At 43.8% G+C, this 21,773-nt stretch overlaps 4 protein-coding genes and 1 long non-coding RNA gene across 6 annotated transcripts in view; all 5 read right to left on the reverse strand.

Moving 5' to 3' along the window:
* LOC136434143 (kielin/chordin-like protein) overlaps nt 1-5,913 on the reverse strand; it is a 44,074-nt gene extending 38,161 nt beyond the window's left edge. The window contains exons 1-6 of the mRNA XM_066426909.1: nt 5,907-5,913; nt 5,591-5,686; nt 5,305-5,400; nt 5,006-5,101; nt 4,688-4,783; nt 4,348-4,443 (exon numbers count right to left, since the gene is read on the reverse strand). Of these exons, the coding sequence (XP_066283006.1) occupies nt 4,348-4,443; nt 4,688-4,783; nt 5,006-5,101; nt 5,305-5,400; nt 5,591-5,686; nt 5,907-5,913 (487 nt within the window). The remainder of the gene's footprint in view (nt 1-4,347; nt 4,444-4,687; nt 4,784-5,005; nt 5,102-5,304; nt 5,401-5,590; nt 5,687-5,906) is intronic.
* Nucleotides 5,914-6,913: 1,000 nt separating this feature from the next.
* Nucleotides 6,914-12,201, reverse strand: LOC136432399 (tenascin-like). Its single transcript, XM_066423647.1, has 12 exons — nt 12,104-12,201; nt 11,836-11,931; nt 10,546-11,722; nt 10,272-10,367; nt 9,782-10,152; nt 9,508-9,603; nt 9,316-9,411; nt 8,718-8,813; nt 8,445-8,540; nt 8,236-8,331; nt 7,527-7,622; nt 6,914-7,032 (listed from the first exon to the last, which is right to left on the reverse strand). The coding sequence occupies exons 5-12, from the start codon at nt 9,897-9,899 to the stop codon at nt 6,914-6,916; spliced, it is 813 nt and encodes a 270-aa protein (XP_066279744.1). The 5' UTR covers nt 9,900-10,152; nt 10,272-10,367; nt 10,546-11,722; nt 11,836-11,931; nt 12,104-12,201.
* On the reverse strand, nt 10,237-12,197 carry LOC136434144 (wnt inhibitory factor 1-like). Its single transcript, XM_066426910.1, has 4 exons — nt 12,104-12,197; nt 11,836-11,931; nt 10,546-10,641; nt 10,237-10,367 (listed from the first exon to the last, which is right to left on the reverse strand). The coding sequence occupies exons 1-4, from the start codon at nt 12,195-12,197 to the stop codon at nt 10,237-10,239; spliced, it is 417 nt and encodes a 138-aa protein (XP_066283007.1).
* Nucleotides 12,202-12,641: 440 nt separating the features above from the next.
* Nucleotides 12,642-16,946, reverse strand: LOC136432400 (uncharacterized). Of its 2 annotated transcripts, XR_010755522.1 has the most exons (6): nt 16,849-16,946; nt 16,302-16,397; nt 15,831-15,926; nt 15,210-15,305; nt 14,280-14,375; nt 12,642-12,737 (listed from the first exon to the last, which is right to left on the reverse strand). It is a non-coding gene; the product is annotated as an uncharacterized lncRNA (long non-coding RNA). The 2 variants fall into 2 exon arrangements; XR_010755523.1 differs by lacking the exon at nt 14,280-14,375 and having other exon boundaries at nt 12,650-12,737.
* Nucleotides 16,947-17,474: 528 nt separating this feature from the next.
* The window catches only part of LOC136434145 (fibrillin-1-like), a 53,983-nt gene continuing 49,684 nt past the window's right edge, over nt 17,475-21,773 (reverse strand). The window contains exons 21-27 of the mRNA XM_066426912.1: nt 21,422-21,556; nt 20,807-20,905; nt 20,451-20,573; nt 19,913-20,008; nt 19,337-19,459; nt 18,600-18,695; nt 17,475-17,662 (exon numbers count right to left, since the gene is read on the reverse strand). Of these exons, the coding sequence (XP_066283009.1) occupies nt 17,475-17,662; nt 18,600-18,695; nt 19,337-19,459; nt 19,913-20,008; nt 20,451-20,573; nt 20,807-20,905; nt 21,422-21,556 (860 nt within the window). The remainder of the gene's footprint in view (nt 17,663-18,599; nt 18,696-19,336; nt 19,460-19,912; nt 20,009-20,450; nt 20,574-20,806; nt 20,906-21,421; nt 21,557-21,773) is intronic.

The raw sequence follows: 21,773 nt of genomic DNA on the forward strand, positions 1-21,773 counted from the left end.
GTAACTGCCTGTCTTTGTTTCAGTCTCTGCTTCCTTGTCTGGTGTTGTCGAAGTTCCCTCACACGTAGTTTCTTCACAGGTTGTTTCTTCACCCGTTGTCGTTGTCGCTGCCTCTTCCGCTACGTATTTCTTCATAAAGGAAACGTTTCTCTTTTTCACTTTCCCGTCCGGGTCACGAACTGTGACTTCCCCTCTGTCTCGTTCGATCACTTCATATGGAGTTGCTTCGTATTGCGTGGAGAATTTGTCTCTCTTCTCCTGCTTCACCAACACACGATCGCCCGGCTGTAGAGTACTTTCCTTCGCTTGTCTTTTCGCATCAGCGTAGTCCTTCCCTGCGGTTTTCCTCTCAAAGTCTCGGTCTCGCACTTCTTCGTTTACCAGCTTTGGTTCTCTTGGCAATTCTGGCAGTTTAGATCTCATCTCTCTCCCAAACATCAGCTTGTATGGAGTTTCTCCCGTAGTTGCTTGCGGAGTGGACCTGTAGGCTTGGATATGTTTAAGAATCTCTCGCCTCCAGTCTTTCCCTTCCACTCTCGACACTTTGATCGCCTTCATCAGTGTACGGTTCTGTCTCTCGACTTCGCCGTTGGCTTGCGGCCACAGCGGCGTTGTTCGTTGATGCTGTATCCCCTGCTCTCGTAGAAACTCGGCGAACTCTGCGCTAACGAACTGTGGACCGTTGTCAGTACGTAGAGAGCATGGATTTCCAAATCTTGCGAAGATAACCTCCAATGCTTCGATGACCTTTCGGCTTGACGTTGACTTCATGATGGCAATCTCGTAAAAACGACTGTAGTAATCCACAACGACTAAGACAGTCTCCCCTGTTGGTAGCGGTCCCAACAGATCTGCTCCACAGGCTTGCCATGCGCCTGTTGGCGGCATTACTCGTGCCATTGGTTCTGGCGGTGTCTGTTCGCTGACTACCTGGCACCCGTGACAGCGTTTGCACACTGCCTCTGCATCTGCTTCCATTTTGGGCCACCAAACCTTGGTCCTCAGTCGGTTCTTCGTTTTCTGGATGCCCTGGTGCCCTTCGTGCGCTAACTGCACGACGGTCTTCCTCAAAACCTTCGGAATAACGATTCTCGTCCCGCGTAGTATGAGCTGCCCATATGTGCTCAGTTCTGTCTTCACATGACGGTAGGACATCACTTGACATTCGTCCCACTGTCCTGTTTGGATACACCTCCTGACCTGTCTCAGCTCCGGGTCTTCTCCCGATGCCCGTTCTATCTCGCGTGGCGTTAGACTGACTGGCGTGCTCGCCTCCACAACGCTTCTGACATAGTCATAGTTCTCACTTGACTTGTCCCTTGACTTGCTGTTGTTGAGCCGCGATAGCGCGTCAGCGATGTTGGTCTTTCCGGGACGATAGACGACTTTATATGGGTAAGCCTGTAGTCTCAGCACCCACCTTTCCACGCGAAATGATGGCTTCGACTTAGTTGCGTATATGTGTTCCAGTGGACGGTGATCCGTCTCCAACTCGAACTCCCGTCCAAACGTATACAGATGAAACCGTTCGCACGCCCACACAAGTGCTAAGGCCTCTTTCTCTGTTTGGCTGTACCGTCGCTCGACTTCCGACAGTTGTCGAGATGCATACGCGATCACTCGCCATCTCTCGCCTTGTAGCTGTAGCAACACAGCTCCCAACCCTACGGGCGACGCGTCCGCCACGATGCGTGTCTTCCCCGTGGGTCTGAAGTACGCCAACGTCTCCGTACTTGTTATCAGCTCTTTCAGCTTCTCGAAACTCGTCTGCTGCTCTGAGCTCCACTTGAACTCGACTCCCTTGCGCGTTAACTTCTGCAACGGCTCGGTCATGGTCGCGAGGTTAGGTATGAACTTGGCCACGTAATGGACTAAGCCTAAGAACGATCTTACTTCTCCGACCGTCTTTGGTGCTTCTGCCTCTCTGATGGCTGCTATCTTCTCCTCGCTCGGATTGACACCGTCTGGAGTCACTACGTGTCCGAAGAACGTTAGCTTTGGCACTCGGAACAGGCACTTGCCAGGGTTTACCGTTAAACCGGCTTGCTGTATCTTGTCCAGCGCGTGATGTAGCCTCTTGTCGTGCTCTTCATCACCTCTCCCGTGGACGATGACGTCGTCTGCGATGTTCTTGACTCCCTCACATCCGCGGAGTACTTCTTTGACCAATTGCTGGTATTTCTCCGGAGCTGATGAGATCCCAAACATCAGCCGCTTGTACCGATACAGGCCTCGGTGCGTCACGAACGTCGTAATGTGGCGGCTTTCCTCCTTTAACGGCACCTGATGGAAACCCCACTTCAAATCCAGCTTGGAAAACACTGTACTCCCGCTGAGGTCGTGCAGGATATCTTCTACCGTCGGTATCGGTTGTCTCTCCCGCACGATGGCTTCATTTGCACGTCGCATATCCACGCATATGCGAATGTCTCCGTCTGCCTTCGGTACCACCACCAGTGGTGAAACCCAACCTGTCGGTTCTTCAGGTACGGCTTCGATGATGTCTAGCTCCAATAACTGGTCCAGCTTCTCATCCACCTTGTCTCTCAGTCCGTACGGGACACGTCTCAGTGATTGCGCAACAGGTCTCACCGTCTCGTCGATGTGCAGGGTTACTTCATGTCCCTTTAGGAGTCCTACTCCTGTAAATGCGTCCTTGTACTTGTTACGTTCGTTTGGAGTTAGGCCCTCTTGTAAGTTGTTCACCCGGTCCTTCTGCATTGGTCCAACTTGCAGAACCATCAGCTTCTCGGCCGTCTTCTTCCCTAACAGGTCTCTCCCTGGGCCATCTAATACGACGAAGACTCCTTCTGTACTGACCCCGTTGCTGGGACACAGTACGCTTGTGGTGAACGTGCCTAACGTTGGTAGTGCCGTGTTGCTTCCATACGGATAGAGTTTCCGACAGTTCTTATGTTGGTCCCAGACTTTTACTTGCTGGTTCTTCATGCTCTCCCATGTATCTTTGCTTAAGATATTACAGGTAGCCCCTGAGTCGATCAACACCTCTTGTAAGATCACTCCTCCTACCTTCAGGGTTACTGTACCGTCCCCTTGTCTTCCTTTCTGTACACCGAAAACATAATCTGCAGACTGCTCCACCTGGTTTGTGTTTGACTTCCTCTGTGTCTGACCTCTCTTGCCCCTACACACTGCCTTGAAGTGATTCATTTTCCCACACTGGCTGCATGTTTTTCCTCTAGCCGGGCAGGCCGTATCCTTGGAGATATGACCCTGTCTGCCACAGCTGTAACAGCTCTTCCCTGCCCTCGGCTCGGGTTTCCTTGTGGTCCAGGCGTCTCTAGGCCTGTCTCTTGGCCTTCCTTGGAATGTGCTGTGGGGCCCCCTCTGGGTTGTTCTGCTAGTGTCTTTCTTACCCTGTCCAACTGACAGTGCGTTTACTTGCCCAGTCATTTCAAGCAGTTGCCTTCCCACAGACTCGTGTGCCCTTGCTATGTCTAACATGGTTGTTAGCTCTAGGTTTCCACCTCTCTCTAGGAACTTGCGCTTAAGCTTGGGGTCTAGTCCTGCTTCAATGACTTGATCCCTTATGTGCACATCTACTTGCGTCCCGAAGTCACACGTAGCGGCTTTCTGCCTCAATCGACACACTAGGTCGTCTACTGATTCCCCACTCTGCTGTTTCATCTGTCTGAACAGATGGCGTTCGAAAGCTACATTTGATTTGGGAATGAAATAATCGTCCAGTACCTTTACTGCTTCGTGGTACGTCTTCTTGTCTTTCTCCTCTTCCACTTTCGTGAAGTAAATGTCCTGTACCGCCACTCCCGCGGTATGGAGCATTAGCGCCTTCTTTTGTCCGTCTGCTACCACCCCTTTTCCTTGTAGGTAGAGCCCGAAACTTCGCTTCCACTTCTTCCAGCGGATCGCCGTGGAACTCGAGTCGCCTCCGACTGTGAACGCTGGCAGGCTGCCGATGTCCCCTCCAATCTGGACAACTGCGCCTTCTACGGGAGGATCTTCCTCTGTAGGATCTTCCTCTGCCCCAGGATCTTCCTCTCCTGGAGGATCAGCTTCTGCCGGAGGGTCTCCGACATTCCCTCCCTCCGACATGCTTTATGTTTGATCCTCGTCGCCAATGTAAGCTTCCCAAGGAGCACACACACACAAGCACGTCTGCTCACTAGTGTATTCTGTTGCCAACTGCGTCTACATCTGGTAGGAGGGTTTGACTGCATCCGGTGTAGAGTTACTAGGATTAGAGTGGCCAATATAAAGTATCACATGTTTCACATCACTACAGTCACCCCTACTTTTATCAAGATGATGCTATATGTATTAGACTTATTTACAGGCTTCCCCAACACTCAACAACCGATAGCACACCTATAGCACAGCTGGGCCCCAGGTAGCCTGCTGGACAGAGGCATTCCCCAGCCACACAGGTGCCTCCATTCTCACAGGTAGGCTCACATGGCGCCTCTGAAGGAAGATGGGCGAGTTAAAGTACTGTACCGTTTAAGATTTATCCCATAAAAGATACTAGCAAGCAAAAATGTATATTTATTTTTACTGCCTCAAGTTTACAGAAAGGGAGAGGCGTGAGAATCATGATTCATACTTTGATTCACAAAGGCACTGAGGTTTCTTTTTACTCACTGCGAACTTAACACACCACAAATGGCTCCTTAAAGATTTCCCATTAAGCATTCCAAGAAACACACACCTATAGCACAGCTAGGCCCCAGGTAGCCAGGTGGACAGACACACTGTCCAGCCTTACAGGTGCCTCCATTCTCACAGGTAGGCTCACAGGGCGCCTCTGAAGGAAGACAGCAGATATCCAGCACAAAAAAACGTTTTGCTCATTTTTTTTTATTTATTAATTTCTCCAAACACATTTTCATGATAACAATGCATAATGTACTTTCTAGCGAGCCTGTTCTAGCCATCAGTATCTAGCATATTGCAAGCAAAGCCTCTTTACTGTTAGCTTTTAAATTAGTGGACTGATTTGCCTGGATTTCAATAGAAATCAACACACCTAGAGAACAGCTGGGCCCCAGGTAGCCTGGTGGACACAGGCATTCCCCAGCCTTACAGGTACCTCCATTCTCACAGGTAGGCTCACAGGGCGCCTCTAAAGGAAGTCAGAAAGATACCCAGCATTACGAACGTCTTGCTAAGTTTTTTATTTGTTGGTCATTTCTCCAAACACCTTCCCATGATACCATATACAATGTACCGTCCAGCCATCAGCATCAAGCACATTGCAAGCAAAGTCTCTTTTCTTTTAGCCTAAGTGCATAATTTGCCTGGATTTCAACTGAGAGATCAACACACCATCAGAGCAGCTGGGCCCCAGATAGCCTGGTGGACACAGGCACTGTCCAGCCTTACAGGTGCCTCCATTCTCACAGGTAGGCTCACAGGGCGCCTCTGAAGGAAGTCAGAAGATAACCAGCATTAAGTTCTTCTTGCTCAGTGTTTTTATTTGTTGGTGATTTCTTCAAACACCTTTCTATGATACCAATGTACCCTCTAATCATCTGCATGTACAGTGTAGCAAGCAAAATCTCTTTTGGCTTAAGTGCATAATTTGCCTGGATTGCAACAGAAATCAACACACCTATAGCACAGCTGGGCCCCAGGTAGCCTGGTGGACACAGGCACTGACCAGCCTTACAGGTGCCTCCATTCTCACAGGTAGGCTCACAGGGCACCTCTGAAGATCAGATTTGAATTATGGTCTGTAAACCTTACCAGTAGCAAGCAAGCATAACCTTTTAACTTAAGCATAAGAAGCAACAATTTCAAAGCATTATGGATTGAAAGCAAGGGGAACATTTGCCAACAAATGTATCTAAAATCCTCTCCAAAGGAGTACTGTAACCCCTACAAGCATAATGTTTTGCTGAACACATGCAAATGAAGTTATCGCAGACCGCACATTTCATTTCAGCATTAGACAAAGCGTTGTGGATTGAAAGCAAGAAGAAGACAACTTTTGCCCACCAATGGCACAACTGGGCCCCAGGTAGCCTGGTGGACAGACACACTGTCCAGCCTTACAGGTGCCTCCATTCTCACAGGTAGGCTCACAGGCCATCTCTGTGAAGCAAGAATAAACATCAGAGATAGAAAAACATTTTGTCTTAAATGTGTATACATTTCTATATAATTTAATAAATGAAAATGTAAGTCAGGGGAAACTAAGCATTGCTTTTTGAATTAGGCATTAAAAGCAAGAAAGCATGAATGCAGGAAAAACTTTTGTCCACCAATGCATTCAACATCCCCTCCTAAGGACTGTGGACCAGGGGCAATCTGCCGCTAAATTTCAAATGGTGTATTACGTTTTGCTGAACACATGCAAATGAAGTTATCACTGCATATTTAATTTCAGCATTAGAAGCAAGAAAACAATGAGGATTGAATGCAAGAAGAAAAGAAGAACTTTTGCCCACCAATAGCACAGCTGGGCCCCAGGTAGCCTGGTGGACAGACACACTGTCCAGCCTTACAGGTGCCTCCATTGTCACAGGTAGGCTCACAGGGCGCCTCTGCAAATGTATAGAGTGAAAAGTAGTCCAGTCAAAACTGGACAAAACCTCACACAGATCAAGAGTTCTTAGAATTGCCTAATAATGTGTGACAAGGTCATGACATGACCTACCAACAGCACAGCTGGGCCCCAGGTACCCCAGTGGACACAGACACTGTCCAGCCACACAGGTACCTCCATTCTCACAGGTAGGCTCACACGGTGCCTCTGAAGGAAGATGGGGAGTTACATGTAGTGTACAAGCCATAAGGAAAATCAACTTAAATGGCCATCCTTCTTCGGTGCTGCAAGTCACTCACTGTTATATATTCAGTTATAGGCCAAATATCTCCTTTCTCTTTCATATACAATCACTGTTAGTCACTGATACTCTAAATCAGCTGTGAATCAGATATATCTGAACCACACACCATCAGAGCAGCTTGGCCCCAGGTAGCCTGGTGGACACAGGCATTCCCCAGCCTTACAGGTGCCTCCATTCTCACAGGAGGGCTCACAGGCCATCTCTGTGAAGCAATGATAAATGTCATACATGTACCAAACAGAGATAGGAAAATATTTTGTCTTGTGTATATATGATTTAAGAAATGAAAATGATCAAAGTTTATTTCATGTTATAGCATAATTATACGCTAGGTATCGAAAACAAACATGCTTGACCATAGTAACGCCAGACTCTTAACTGTAGCCGTACTCTTGTTTATAAGTATGATGGGTTCTTATCAAAAATTAAACCGCAGGCTTAAAGTGTTTTAACATGCCGCAGATTTCTAGACATTCAGGAAACACAGTCACAACTACATCCTTTCCTAGCAGTAAGCCGCAAACATGTATGAAGCCATAATAACTTTAAAGCAGAGACTCCAGGACCTTTTCTTTCACACTCTGGCAAATATCACTTTTACACTCTGACCCGCATCCCTGCACATTTCATTTTAAACATATAAGAAGCAAGAAAGCATTGTAGAGTGAAAGAAGAAAGACAAGAACTTTTGCCCACCGATGGCACAGCTGGGCCCCAGGTAGCCTGTTGGACAGACACACTGTCCAGCCTTACAGGTGCCTCCATTCTCACAGGTAGGCTCACAGGGCGCCTCTGAAGGAAGATGGGGAGTTAGTGTACCAGCTGAGAAAAGTAACCTGATAAGAAAAATGAAATCTTAATTTACTTCTAACGTCAAGTTGCTCCTATCAGCAAATATGATAGCTATATGTAGAGGCCTGATACAAGCAGAGCAATGTTAGTCACAGAAGCTGTAGACCAGTGATATGTCTGAACCACACACTTATAGCACAGCTGGGCCCCAGGTAGCCTGGTGGACACAGGCATTCCCCAGCCTTACAGGTGCCACCATTTTCACAGGTAGGCTCACAGGGCACCTCTGAAGATCACATATAATATATTGACTGCAACCCCTACCATAAGCGAGCAATTGAGGGGGCTTTAACCAAGCAAAATCATTTTGACTAAAGCATTAGAAGCGAGAAAGCCTTATTGATGGAACGCAGAAAGAAGTTTTGCCCATCAGTGTATCTAACATTCCCTCTAAAGGACTGTAGTAGACCAGAGGGAAACTGCCACAAAATTATCAAACAGAGCATAACATTTCATTAAATACATGCAAATGAAGTGATTACAGGACATTTCACTTCAGCATTATAAGCAAGAAAGCGTTGTGGATTGAAAGCAGAAAGAACTGCTCCCCCACCAACAGCACAGCTGGGCCCCAGGTAGCCTGGTGGACAGACACACTGCCCAGCCTTACAGGTGCCTCCATTCTCACAGGTAGGCTCACAGGGCGCCTCTGCAAAAGTACAAAACGAATATCAGTCTATTCAAAATTTTTAGAAAAACCTCAAACCTCTGACACAACAATCAGAGTCTAACAGTCTGTGACAAGGTCATGACATGACCTACCAACAGCACAGCTGGGCCCCAGGTACCCCAGTGGACACAGGCACTGTCCAGCCACACAGGTGCCTCCATTCTCACAGGTAGGCTCACAGGGCGCCTCTGAAGGAAGTCAGAAGATAACCAGTGCTAAGAACTTTTTGGTCAGTTTTTGATTTTTTACTCCAACACCTTACTCATGATACCAATGTACAATTTACCTTCTAGTTATCAGCTTCTAGAACATTGCAAGCAAAGCCTGACTTTACTGTAAGCATAAGAGCACAGAAATCAACACACCATCAGAGCAGCTGGGTCCCAGGTAGCCTGGTGGACACAGGCATTCCCCAGCCTTACAGGTGCCTCCATTCTCACAGGTAGGCTCACAGGCCATCTCTGTGAAGCAAGAATAAATGTCGTACATTTACCAAAGACATGACGGTGAGTTAAGAAAACATTTTGTCCTGTGTTGACTGTGACATTCAAAAAATGAAAAAGAAAATTCATTTCTTGCAAGCAAGTGGATAGCAAAATGTTTGTATGCCCGTACATTAGTATTGCATAACCTCCATGCTGTAAACCAACTCATAGCATCAATATTCACTTTTCTACAGTGAAGCAGCATAAGATCAAAGTTTACAGGCCGTACCACTCCTCTTCTTGATAAGAACTGGTGAGGTCTTAAACATGCTCATGGTGTAGCTATAAGCTATTCAAACATTGGAATTAACATCCCCACCAAAGGACTGTAACCCTTATCAGTAGGAAGCAAACCAGGAAGAACCAAGCATGGCGTTTTGCTGAATACAATGCAAATGAAGCTATCATTGCACGTTTGATTTCAGCATTGTAAGCAAGAAAGCATTGTGGATTGAAAGCAGGAAAAGCTTTTGCCTACCAGTGGCACAATTAAGCCCCAAGTAGCCTGGTGGACAGACACACTGTCCAGCCTTACAGGTGCCTCCATTGTCACAGGTAGGCTCACAGGGCGCCTCTGCAATCATAATGAAAAGTTGTAGAAATTGGAGAAAAAACTCTCACACAACAGAGTCTGTCTAACAGTCTGTGACAAGGTCATGACATGACCTACCAACAGCACAGCTGGGCCCCAGGTACCCCAGTGGACACAGGCACTGTCCAGCTATACAGGTACCTCCATTCTCACAGGTAGGCTCACAGGGCGCCTCTGAAAGAAGATGGGGAGTTAGTGTACATGCTATAGTACACGTAAAAGACCAGGGTATCCTTCTTCAGCTGTAAGTTACTCACTGACAGGTCTATCAGTAACTATTATGGGCTGAATTAGTCCTTTCTTCAACCTTATCATAAACAAGAATTGTAAGTGATATGTCTGAACCACACACCTATAGCACAGCTGGGGCCCAGGTAGCCTGGTGGACACAGGCATTCCCCAGCCTTACATTTGCCTCCATTTTCACAGGTAGGCTCACAGGCCATCTCTGTGAAGCAAGAATGAATCATTTCCACACATCACAATGCAACTAAACCAGGGAGAACCAAGCCTGTTTTTTTGCTGAACACATGCAAATGAACTTATTACTGCACATGTCATTTCAGCATTAGAAGCGTAAAAGCATTGTGGATTGAAAGCAAGCAGAAGAGAAGAACTTTTGCCCACCAATGGCACAACTACGCCCCAAGTAGCCTGGTGGACAGACACACTGTCCAGCCTTACAGGTGCCTCCATTCTCACAGGTAGGCTCACAGGGCGCCTCTGGAAATGTAAAAAAAATAAAAAGCAGTCCAGTCAAAATTGGACAAAACCCTCGCACACAACAGAGTTTACAGAGTTGCCTGTCTAGTAATCTGTGACAAGGTCATGACATGACCTACCAACAGCACAGCTGGGCCCCAGGTACCCTAGTGGACACAGGCACTGTCCAGCCACACAGGTGCCTCCATTCTCACAGGTAGGCTCACAGGGCACCTCTGAAGGAAGATGGGGAGTTAATATATAAGCTATAGGGAAACTGAAATTTAGGACCAGGGCATCCTCCTTCAACTGCAAGTTAGTTATAGGCTGAATAACTTTCTTTAACCATCATGAACAACCACGACTGTTAGTGATATATAAGCTGTATATCAGTGATATGTCTGAACCACACACCTATAGCACAGCTGGGCCCCAGGTACCCTGGTGGACAGACACACTGTCCAGCCTTACAGGTGCCTCCATTCTCACAGGAAGGCTCACAGGGTGCCTCTGTGAAGCAACGATGAATGTCATACATGTACCAAACACATGACTTTAAGTAAAACATTTTGTCTTGTGTCGTGCTGTGACATTGAAGAAATGAAAAGTATTTGATTTGATGAAAATGTATACAAAATATAATGTCTTTGAATCAAATAACTTAATGTCAACCACATCCCAGCATCACCATTCAGTTTTGTACATGACACTAGCATGAGACACACCTTTACTCTTATCTATAACTAACAGTGGTGGTTTTCTAAGTTATACTCATGGTATGGCGCTAGCTTGTCAAATAGTCAACTCAACATCTCTCCAAAGGACTGTAACCCTTTACAGTAGCAAGCAATCAAGAAGGAACCATGCATGATATTTTACTGAACACATGCAAAATGAATTTATCACTGTGACAGTGACTCCACATGTTCATTACAGCAAGAAAGTATTCGTAAAGTTATAGTAAGAAAAAGAGAAGAAGTTTTGCCAACCAATAGCACAGCTGGGCCCCCGGTAGCCTGGTGGACAGACACACTGTCCAGCCTTACAGGTGCCTCCATTCTCACAAGAAGGCTCACAGGGCGCCTCTGAAGATCAGAATAATTATAGACAGAAACCCAATACCAGTAGCAAGCAAGCCAGGGGAAACCAAGCATTACCTTTTGACTTAAGCATTAGAAGCAAGAAAGCATTATGGATTGAAAGACTAGAAAGAACAATCGCCCTTGAATATATTTAACATGCCCTTTAAATGACTCTAACCCCTAATGCAGCGGTACCCACTATCGTCTGGATTATCAAAAATGTCAGTTATCTTAAAAACGATTGGAGAGAGCCAAATGTGTAACACATGGGAGGAAATATCAGCTCTTCAACATTGATCAATGCATGGTCTGTAACTTTTCTTGCTACTAAGGTACTACAATGCACATTTCAACATTAGAAGCCAGAAAGCATCGTGAAATGAAAGCAAGTAAAGAGAGAAACTTTTGCCAACCATTGGCACAACTACGCCCCAAGTAGCCTGGTGGACAGACACACTGTCCAGCCTTACAGGTGCCTCCATTCTCACAGGTAGGCTCACAGGGCGCCTCTGCAAATGTACAGAATGAATAGCAGTAAAGTCAAAAGTGGGGAAAACATGTTCACACAAATTCTCAAAATTGCCTGCCGAGTAATCTGTGACAAGGTCATGACATGACCTACCAACAGCACAGCTGGGCCCCAGGTACCCCAGTGGACACAGGCACTGTCCAGCCACACAGGTACCTCCATTCTCACAGGTAGGCTCACAGGGCGCCTCTGAAGGAAGATGGAGAGTTAGAATTTAAGCTATAAGGAAAGTGAACTTAAAGGACCAGGGCATCCTTTAGTTGCACTTTATTTATATCGAGATGGGCTTAATAACTCCTATCTTCAACCATCGATAACAATCACAGAAGCTGTACATCAGTGATATGTTTGAACCACACACCTATAGCACAGCTGGGCCCCAGGTAGCCTGGTGGACAGACACACTGTCCAGCCTTACAGGTACCTTCATTCTCACAGGTAGGCTCACAGGCCATCTCTGTGAAGCAAGAATAAACAACGTGGATGTACCAAACACATGACACTAGGGAAACATTTTGTCTTGTGTTATGTTGTGCTGTGACATTCAAGAAATAAAAAGCAAAATGAACCTTTATTTCATAGAAGCAAAATGAAGGCAAACGTGTTTATAATGTCTCAGTCTGTGATTGCATCGCATAACCTGCCAACAACATCCCAGCATGAAAATTCAGTTTTGTACATAACAGAGGCATGATATGTACCTTCACCCTTATTTTATACAAGGATGTACTGACTGTTGTGGTTCTTTAACATTCTCATGGTGTGGCTCTAGCTCGTCAATTAACCATCTTAACATCCCTCCAAAGGACTGTAACCCCCAATGATGTTCTTCACATTTTGATTTCAGCAAGAAAGCGTTGTGGATTAAAAGTAAGAAAAAGACATGTAGTTTTTCTCACCTATAGCACAATTAAGCCCCAGGTAGCCTGGTGGACAGATACACTGTCCAGCCTTACAGGTGCCTCCATTCTCACAGGTAGGCTCACAGGGCGCCTCTGAGGGAACATGTTAGAGATATGTTAGGATGTCTGATTATGGCATGATTTTTGTTCAATAATTGAAAGTGAATATGTTTCTGCATACTTTATTGACATGTTATTGTCTATACTACACAACACATACTCATCTTACTACATTGTCCTTCAGTTACTAATTTACCAGCATTAAAGACAAGTGAAGCTGATTACATGCAATTTTACAAATTAAAGAAAAGAAACATCAGGAAACACTTTAAGCACCACAGACTAAGAAAAGAAACATCAAGAAACACTTTCAGCACCAAGGAATAAGAAAAGAAACATTGGGAAACACTTTTAGCACCAAGGACTAAGAAAAGAAACATCAAGAAACACTTTTAGCACCAAGGACTAAGAAAAGAAACATTGGGAAACACTTTCCGCACCAAGGAAGAAGAAAAGAAACATCAAGAAACACATTCAGAACCATGGACAAAGAAAAGAAACATCAGGAAACACTTTAAGCACCACGGACTAAGAAAAGAAACATCAAGAAACACTTTCAGCACCAAGGAATAAGAAAAGAAACATTGGGAAACACTTTTAGCACCAAGGACTAAGAAAAGAAACATTGGGAAACACTTTAAGCACCAAGGACTAAGAAAAGAAACATTGGGAAACACTTCCGGCACCAAGAAAATGAAAAGAAACATTGGGAGACACTTTTAGCACCATGGACAAAGAAAAGAAACATCAAGAAACACTTTTAGCACCAAGGACAAAGAAAAGAAACATCAGGAAACACTTTCAGCACCAAGGACTAAGAAATCAAACAATAGGACACCATGAAACGTGATGAAATATCAGCACCAAGGACTACGAAATTAAACATCAGGAAACACTTTCAGCACCAAGGACAAAGAAAAGAAACAATGGGAAACACTTTGAGCACCAAGGACAAAGAAAAGAAACATCAAGAAACACTTCAAGCACCAAGGACAAAGAAAAGAAACATCAAGAAACATTTTAGCCCCAAGGACTAAGAAAAGAAACATCGGGAAACACTTCCAGCACCAAGGACTAAGAAAAGAAACATCAGGAAACACTTTCAGCACCAAGGACAAAGAAAAGAATCAAGAAACACTTTCAGCACCAAGGACAAAGAAAAGAAACATCAAGAAACACTTTCAGCACCAAGGACAAAGAACAAAACACCAGGAAACACTTTTAGCACCAAGGACTAAGAAAAGAAACATCAGGAAACACTTTCAGCACCAAGGACTAAGAAAAGAAACATCAGGAAACACTTTCAGCACCAAGGACAAAGAACAAAACATCAGGAAACACTTTTAGCACCAAGGACTAAGAAAGGAAACATCAAGAAACACTTTCAGCACCAAGGACTAAGAAAAGAAACATCAGGAAACACTTTCAGCACCAAGGACAAAGAAATTAACCATCTGGAAACACTTTCAGCAACACTGACTAAGAAAAGAAACATCAAGAAACACTTTTAACACCTTGGATAAAGAAATGAAACATCAGGAAATACTTAGTGTTTAAAACCTGAAGTTAACCAACCAATAGCACAGCTAGGCCCCAGGTAGCCTGGTGGACACAGGCATTCCCCGGCCTTACAGGTGGCACCATTCTCACAGGTAGGCACACAGGGTGCCTCTGGAAAATTGCATATGAACAAAATTCAGTAATGCTATGTCAAGTACAAGGGGCATTATTTCCGTACAGTTCAAGCAATTGGATATGGATGTTTTTATTTTGTATGATCAGGATATCTTTTCAAAACTGTTCTGGGCCCCCTGCTGTCCAACAGTTGCCATCTTATTTGCATAATATGCATTATGTTAATGATAACCTAAGGTACCTACATGCCAAAAACAATAATGCTGCTCCATCGATCCCTGCTTGATTTATCCTCTTCAAAATAAACAAACAAAAAGACCAACTGCAGTTCCAATGAAAGCCGCTAGGTGGTCTAAACTTACTCTCTACCCTAAGAGTTATTCATCACTCAAAGTCAAAATTATGAGTGTGGTATGTCCATAACAGAAGATATCAAAACCGGAAGTTTAAAAGCAGTACCACAGAAAGCGGCTAGAAGGCCGATTATCTAATTGTTTCATTGTTCCAACACCTACCAACATACCAAATATCCTAAAGTTTTGTTCTGTGGAGCATATACTACATGTATGAAGCAAAAAAAAGCCCTGCACAAAATTCAAATGATGCATATTTTGTGTACGGGGTAATACTGTGATAAAATAACAAAATTATCTATAAGATTCTAGAAATTTTAAATGCTACACGTCTTCACATGTACCAAATGTATCAATCTGTGTTTAATTGACCTGCAACAGTTTCATATTCCATCTATGCCAAGGTTTTAAAGTAATAACTTCAATATTCTTTTATAAGACAATGAAACGCATGGATCCAGGAGCAATATGTCTTAATACAGCTGATGATTAGACATTTCTCTAATAATGACCTCACCAATGGCACAGGTCTCTCCCAGGTACCCTGGTGGACAGAGGCACTGGCCTGCCTGGCACAGAGCACCATTCTCACAGGGTGGCTCACAGGCTGACTCTACAATATTGAAAGGTTTAACTTAGCCTTGTATTGTCACCATCAAATCAATAAATTTAAATAATGCTGCTCTTAATATTCCCTCAAAATTAAAAATGCAGGTATTGTTTTCAGTCTGTGTGTTTCTTTATTTTGTGTTTTTTTGTTTGTTCTATCTTGGTGTTAGTCCGCTGTCCGAGCGACAGGATGTAATGCGGAATGGTGTAATAGGTTACTTGCAGAATTGGAAGTCTGGTTTGGCCAAGGTCCAATGTTGTTGCGGTGGGCATGACTCGGTTATGTCAGGTCGTTAGGGGTATACGTACCCACTTACTTAGAGCTTGCAACATGATTTTCATCAAATTGTATCAGATTTCAGGCCTGTGCACGTACTACTACTACTACTGTATCAGGCTCTTGTAATTTCTGATAGTATTACTGTGTAGCTGGTGTGTTTAGGCTTGATGAAGTGGCAATGGAGTTCATACTGTAAGCAAGGATTGCCAGTTTTTAGCTAGAGATCAGTGATATGTCTGAACCACACACCTATAGCACAGCTGGGCCCCAGGTAGCCTGGTGGACAGACACACTGTCCAGCCTTACAGGTGCCTCCATTCTGACAGGTAGGCTCACAGGGTGCCTCTGAAAACAAAAATTGCAACCATTATTATGAGAGTTATTCTTGTGCTGTCTTTCTATTGTTTGCCATTAAGGTGTAACACGCAAATTTCAGGTCCCAGTTATAAGAAGAACAAAGCTTTCTCAATTTTTCAATATTAAGTAATCAGAAAAATTCATTTTCCTGTGGTAAGCTTATTTCAATGTGGGATAAAACCCATCTCCTTTGGCAACTAAAACTAGCTTTTCACATCTATTCATCATCACGAGCACCTCTGTTTACACAATCTACTTGCACTTGTACAAACTTGCACTGAAAAAACATGATAGGCACAGCATTCCTGACTTAACGTTTTCTCAACAATCACACAACCACAAGGAAAGAAAACAATCCAGTACCGGTAGCACAGCTGGGGCCCAGGTAGCCTGGTGGACAGACACACTGTCCAGCCTTACAGGTGCCTCCATTCTCACAGGTAGGTTCACAGGGCGCCTCTGAAGTTCAGATACATACAATCCAATTACTTGTTAGCGCAAACATCACAATGTCTAAAAATTAAAGAACATAATGTTCAAAGTAGCTCAGTAATGTTAAGAATGAAGGATCTTTCAATCAGTTCTAAATTTGGTATGTACATAATTGTGTGAAAATTACTTGCAAACCTGATACACTTTGCTGTATCCACACTCAACACAAAAAGTTTTAAAACTTCAATTTGATTATGTGTCCACTACTTTTTAACTTAGCACTCTAAAGTAGCTGTTTGGCACCAACTTCCCTATTAGTTACAGAGCTACGCAGCAGGGAGAAGGTTAAAGATTTCATTTAGCAAATTTGTTATGTCGCTGGAAAACTTATCTGATAATTAATTTACTAGTACCTTGTTAATTTTGGTATTATCATGGAGTACTGTCTTTCGATACAACAGTAATTAGTAGTACATACCAGAACTACAGGTGGGTCCAGAGTAGCCAGGTGGACAGATACACTGCCCAAGCTCACAGGTGCCTCCATTCTCACAGGCAGGCTCACAGCCTCTCACTAGTAAGAAACATAACCACAGTGACAATGAAGTTTGAAAGGCCAAACAAATGAAATCACATGACTTATACACTTTCCCTCTAAAGTTACTTAGCTAAGTGAAGAGACCACCCTAAAGATTCATAAATGAATGAATAAATAAAGTAAATCACAGCAGTTCAAATGTTTTAGACAACAACAAATTTTGAACAGATCCAAACCATTATTTATACTGTAAATGCATTTACCTTTGCAGTGGTTTTATTTTTAGGTCGGGGGAAAAATAAGTTTTACCATTGCTTGAAATTTGCAGCAGAAGCCATTCTGCATTACAGTAGAATTGCAAAACGCATATTTGCGGTGCTGTGATTTTGCAGTTAGGGTTAGGCAAATAAAACCACAGTGACTGCAAACACCCAAAAATTTATAGTAGTCTGCATTAGACTAGTAGGTGCCACCCTTTTTACAAACGCAGCTTTACTCCACTCTCTTGGTCGCTTTTGTAGCCAATGTGACCGAAAGAGCGGGGTTAAGCTATAAAGAATAAAGAGTTATGCTACAAAGGCTGGCACACACTGTGCATTGCACTGGGATTGAAAGAACTTGCCTTTGCAGGACCTCCCATCTTCCTGGAGCTCGTATCCGAAGGAACAGGTGCAGTAGTAGCTGCCCACAGTGTTGACACAATCCTGGTCACATGTTCGATAGGACTCTATCTGAAGTCCACACTCATCAATATCTGTGGAAAAACAGGACATACATATTACTGTAAATGCAGAAATGTTTGAGGGAATTTAATTTCGGGAGAAAATGGACCGTACATGGCAGTTTTGAGTTTGTGTTTGAAACAATTGTAGCGCTACAGTCACAAAATGGAACGGAGTTTGCAGTAAAGAGTTCACCGCGAAACTGTGAACATAAAACCACTGCGAACATTTTCTGCATTTACCTAAGGATGCTACATGTATGTAGGCAAGGGGTAATGTTACATTACATTATTGCTTTACATTCAGATACCCTAAAACATCCAATGGAAAAGTGGAATGCCACAACAGCCATGTATTCAGTACTATGGACAGGATAGTGTCACAGGAGCTCTATTATGTAACTTTCTCTTCTGTCAAAATTAATATAAAAATTGTTAAGGATCAAGAAATACACGACATGACTTGGTTAATATGTAACATGTCAGAACTTGCAAAATTGAGTTTAGTCTGTCAAAGAAAATAAAGAAGACACAGGACTGATAAAATCTGGTCTACATGTATGTGGACAGGACTGCTGGTCCCTGACTATAGAGAACATTCTTAATGCTTGTGTCAACTGGAAGATTATCTAATTATAAGGGACCACCAGACCGTGGCCATATTGGCCAGGTGGTCCTTATGTAGAGGTGGTCACTTGTACAGGATTGATGATACATGTATCTCCATTGGCATTTCTTAAATATAAAGATTGTGTTTTACATTATATGGAAAACTTGTCTCCATCTATGTCAAACAATGCCCCAAACTCAAGTTTCCAAATGTATGCATCATTGAGTATACATTGTTTGTTGTTTGCATGTATAGTTGTAGAAGACCTTACGGAAGTAACTGTACTTTTGTCGTGTCAATAAAGATTTCATTATATTCCTATTACTAAAAGAAGTATCTACATCTACCTTATGTACTCACCAATAGCACATGAGGGCCCCATGAATCCTTCTTGACAAAGGCAAATGCCATTCTCACACTTGCCGCCATTTTCACATGCAGGCTGGCAGGTGCCATCTACACAAAGGCACAAGAAAAACATTGGGCATCTGCTCAAAAGCAAAGCATTGCACTTATGGACTATTGGTGTATAGTATCATTATCCTGCTAACAGTAATACAAATAGATGTCTGAAAGAGGGAAGCAACGAAACCAAGTTTGCTGTACGGAAATCATCTCTTAGAACGGGTTCCCGAAAACAGTGGGCTACTTCAGCATTCTACCCTTTCTGGGCCCCAAGGCTATTCATGGGGGCTTGGCATCTAATGGACTTTCCTTGAGGAAAAGATGGGTCAATCTGTGGGTGCGCTGGAGGGAATGCAACTGATCATATTGCTGTGGGGATGGGGGTGATGTGCATGTGTGCTACAGTTGGCAATGAGCATACAGTACATGTACATTGTACAACCTCCATGCATAGCCCAGAAAGGGTAGCATTCTGAGGTAGACCACCCCACTATCCCACCCCACCTTTTCCGGGAACCCCTCTTAGAACAACTCAGGTCTGGGCAGATTTGGATAAAAATCCAACCATACAAAATCCTTCTGCAATTTTACAGTAACTGTTGTACTACCCATCTGCCTAAGACAAACATTGCAAAGAGCATCTGGGATTCTAGCCTCCCAAAATGTGAGTTTACACTGTTTTGTATCTTCACCTGAGCAGGTTTTGCCATCTGGGTTGAGGTTAGTCCCTGGTTTACAGAAACAGTTGTAGCTGCCAAAAGTGTTTCTACAGATCTCGTCACATCCACCGTTGTTTTCCAAGCACTCATTCACATCTGAAAAACACAACACAACATAGGATGACAACAACTAACGTTTTAGGCTGGGGACACACAACGATTTGTTTATTGTAAATGTTTATTATTTACAACTTTTAAAAGACTATCTGGGACCCACCTCCATATGAACTCGACCCTGTTAAAAAGCAACCACACAGCCGAACAAGCCATAAAAGCAAAATGAAGGCTTTGAATTCAATTTTAAGAACCTAATTGAATAATAGTAATTTTGGAGAATTATGAATGAAAGAAAGGACATTGCTCTATGTGTCTAGCATCTTATCAAGAACTTCAGTCTTACAAAGGATTTTTCAGTGCAATGATTAGATTTGTGTGACAGACCGTAGGCGACTATGGACTCTATTATTGCGTTACTGAAATGAATCATAGCCAGAAAGTGAGTGTAGATGAGACTGGATGACAAAGAAAGGAAATGAAGACAAATCTGACCTTGCTGACAGGTCGGTCCGTTCAGTCCTGTCGGACACACACACTTGTTGTTCACACAACTCCCTCCACTCATACAGTCAGGGAAGCACCCGATCTCTGAAAAAAGTTTACGTCATGTCACAACAACTCTTAACGGTGCATACACCAATTCGTTGTAGTACACAGGGGAAAAGTGTTGAAACTTTGAAAGGGTTTCAAGAGTCCATGTCTGAGCTCACTTTAAAGTTTCTCATTATCTGCTGGGAAATAATATCAAATACTAACATGGCTAAAAATCGTCTACAAAGTGATGTATGATTTTTGGCCAAAGTTACTGCCTGTTTACTTCCTGGTATGCTTCTGCATTGAAAGTGTATGATGCCTTTTATGAGCAGTGTTGCTTTGCCTTCCACGTAGGGTTATTATAAAAATATGGTACCGGTATGATTGTCTTTCTAATTAATTGACTTGATTATACGACTATATTTGACTTGCATTTAAGTGCAGATCTCTTAACTACAAATGTTTGCTTCATGATTTTCTCTTGAAGCATCCTTACCTTTGCATGTCTTGCCATCTGCGTTGAGAGTGGAGTCAGGAGGACAGAGACACTGGAAGCTGCCGAAGGTGTTCTGGCAACGATGGGCACATTCAGACACATTGGTCTGGCACTCGTTTATGTCTGCAACACAAAGGAAGTCAGACCACTTTCATCTTAAATACACCTCATCCACAGGTTCCCCTTTTATCTCAAATGAATACTGTAAATGTAGAAATGTTTGCGGTGGTGCCGGTGCTAGCTGTCTCACGTGTAGCCCTGTAACCTGTTTTGTCTGTGAGTCCTAGTGGACACAGACACACTCATCTATAGCACATGTTTTGCCAGTGAGCCCATTTGGACAAATACACACTCACCTATAGCACATGTTTTGCCCGTGAGCCCAGGTGGACACACACACTCCTTCTCCACACAGCTGCCACCATTAGCACAAGGTGGGCTGCACCCACCAGACCCTAGAACAGGAGATATAGAAAAAAATTGTTTTAAAGAACCCACGACACTTATCTAAAAGAGTAGGGTCAATTCTACTCCAGTCTAAATGAGGCAGGGGATTTTCCTGAGCAGCTCTTGTAACCCCTGATTCACCTATTGGGCCTTTAATAGTCCTCACTCTCAGTGAGTCAAACTTGTTCCGCTGTCTTAGTCCTACTCATGCTATAACCTTGAACCTTGGAGCGGCCGTTGGACAACATGTTGAACATGCCTAAGGTCATCATGGTAGATTTAGCGCCCGTGTCACGATGGACGATATTTTGGCTGATATATTGGGCATTCGCTAAATAGCCATTTTTGCTGGACATTGAAATTCACTAAAAAGCCAGGTAAGAATTGTCAAGTTCGCTTTCTTTAACTTTGGATTGACTTGAAACTCAGGATCAATTCATGGGAGCACAACCTGAACATATTCCGAGCAAAAAAAATGAGATTCGTGCAGCACGGACTTTGCCAGAGTGGCCGTGTATGTGTACCTATCTCACAGTTCAGCCCAGTGAACCCATCGAGACATTCACAGTAGGAGATGACACAGCTGGTGTAGCAGCCGCCCGACACGCGACAGGTTCCGCCGTTCAGACACGTCCGGTCACAGGTGGGCTGGGGCGACACTGGAGGGGAAAATAAGTCACAACTCATAACCACCTCTTATGAGCAGCTCTGGGTAAGTCCCAACTATATCAGTGCTGGTTATATAAAGTTTAGACTTTTCATAAAACCCCTTATTTTAATACTACATCATGTGTTCTTTTATGGTTTTGCAACACACCTTGCAAAAGGAAATGTTTGCTTCTTTTGTTTGCAGGTCATGATGGCTCCTTTCTAGCA

The sequence above is a fragment of the Branchiostoma lanceolatum genome, chromosome 4 (genome assembly GCF_035083965.1).
Source record: "Branchiostoma lanceolatum isolate klBraLanc5 chromosome 4, klBraLanc5.hap2, whole genome shotgun sequence".
Taxonomy (NCBI): Eukaryota; Metazoa; Chordata; class Leptocardii; order Amphioxiformes; family Branchiostomatidae; genus Branchiostoma; species Branchiostoma lanceolatum.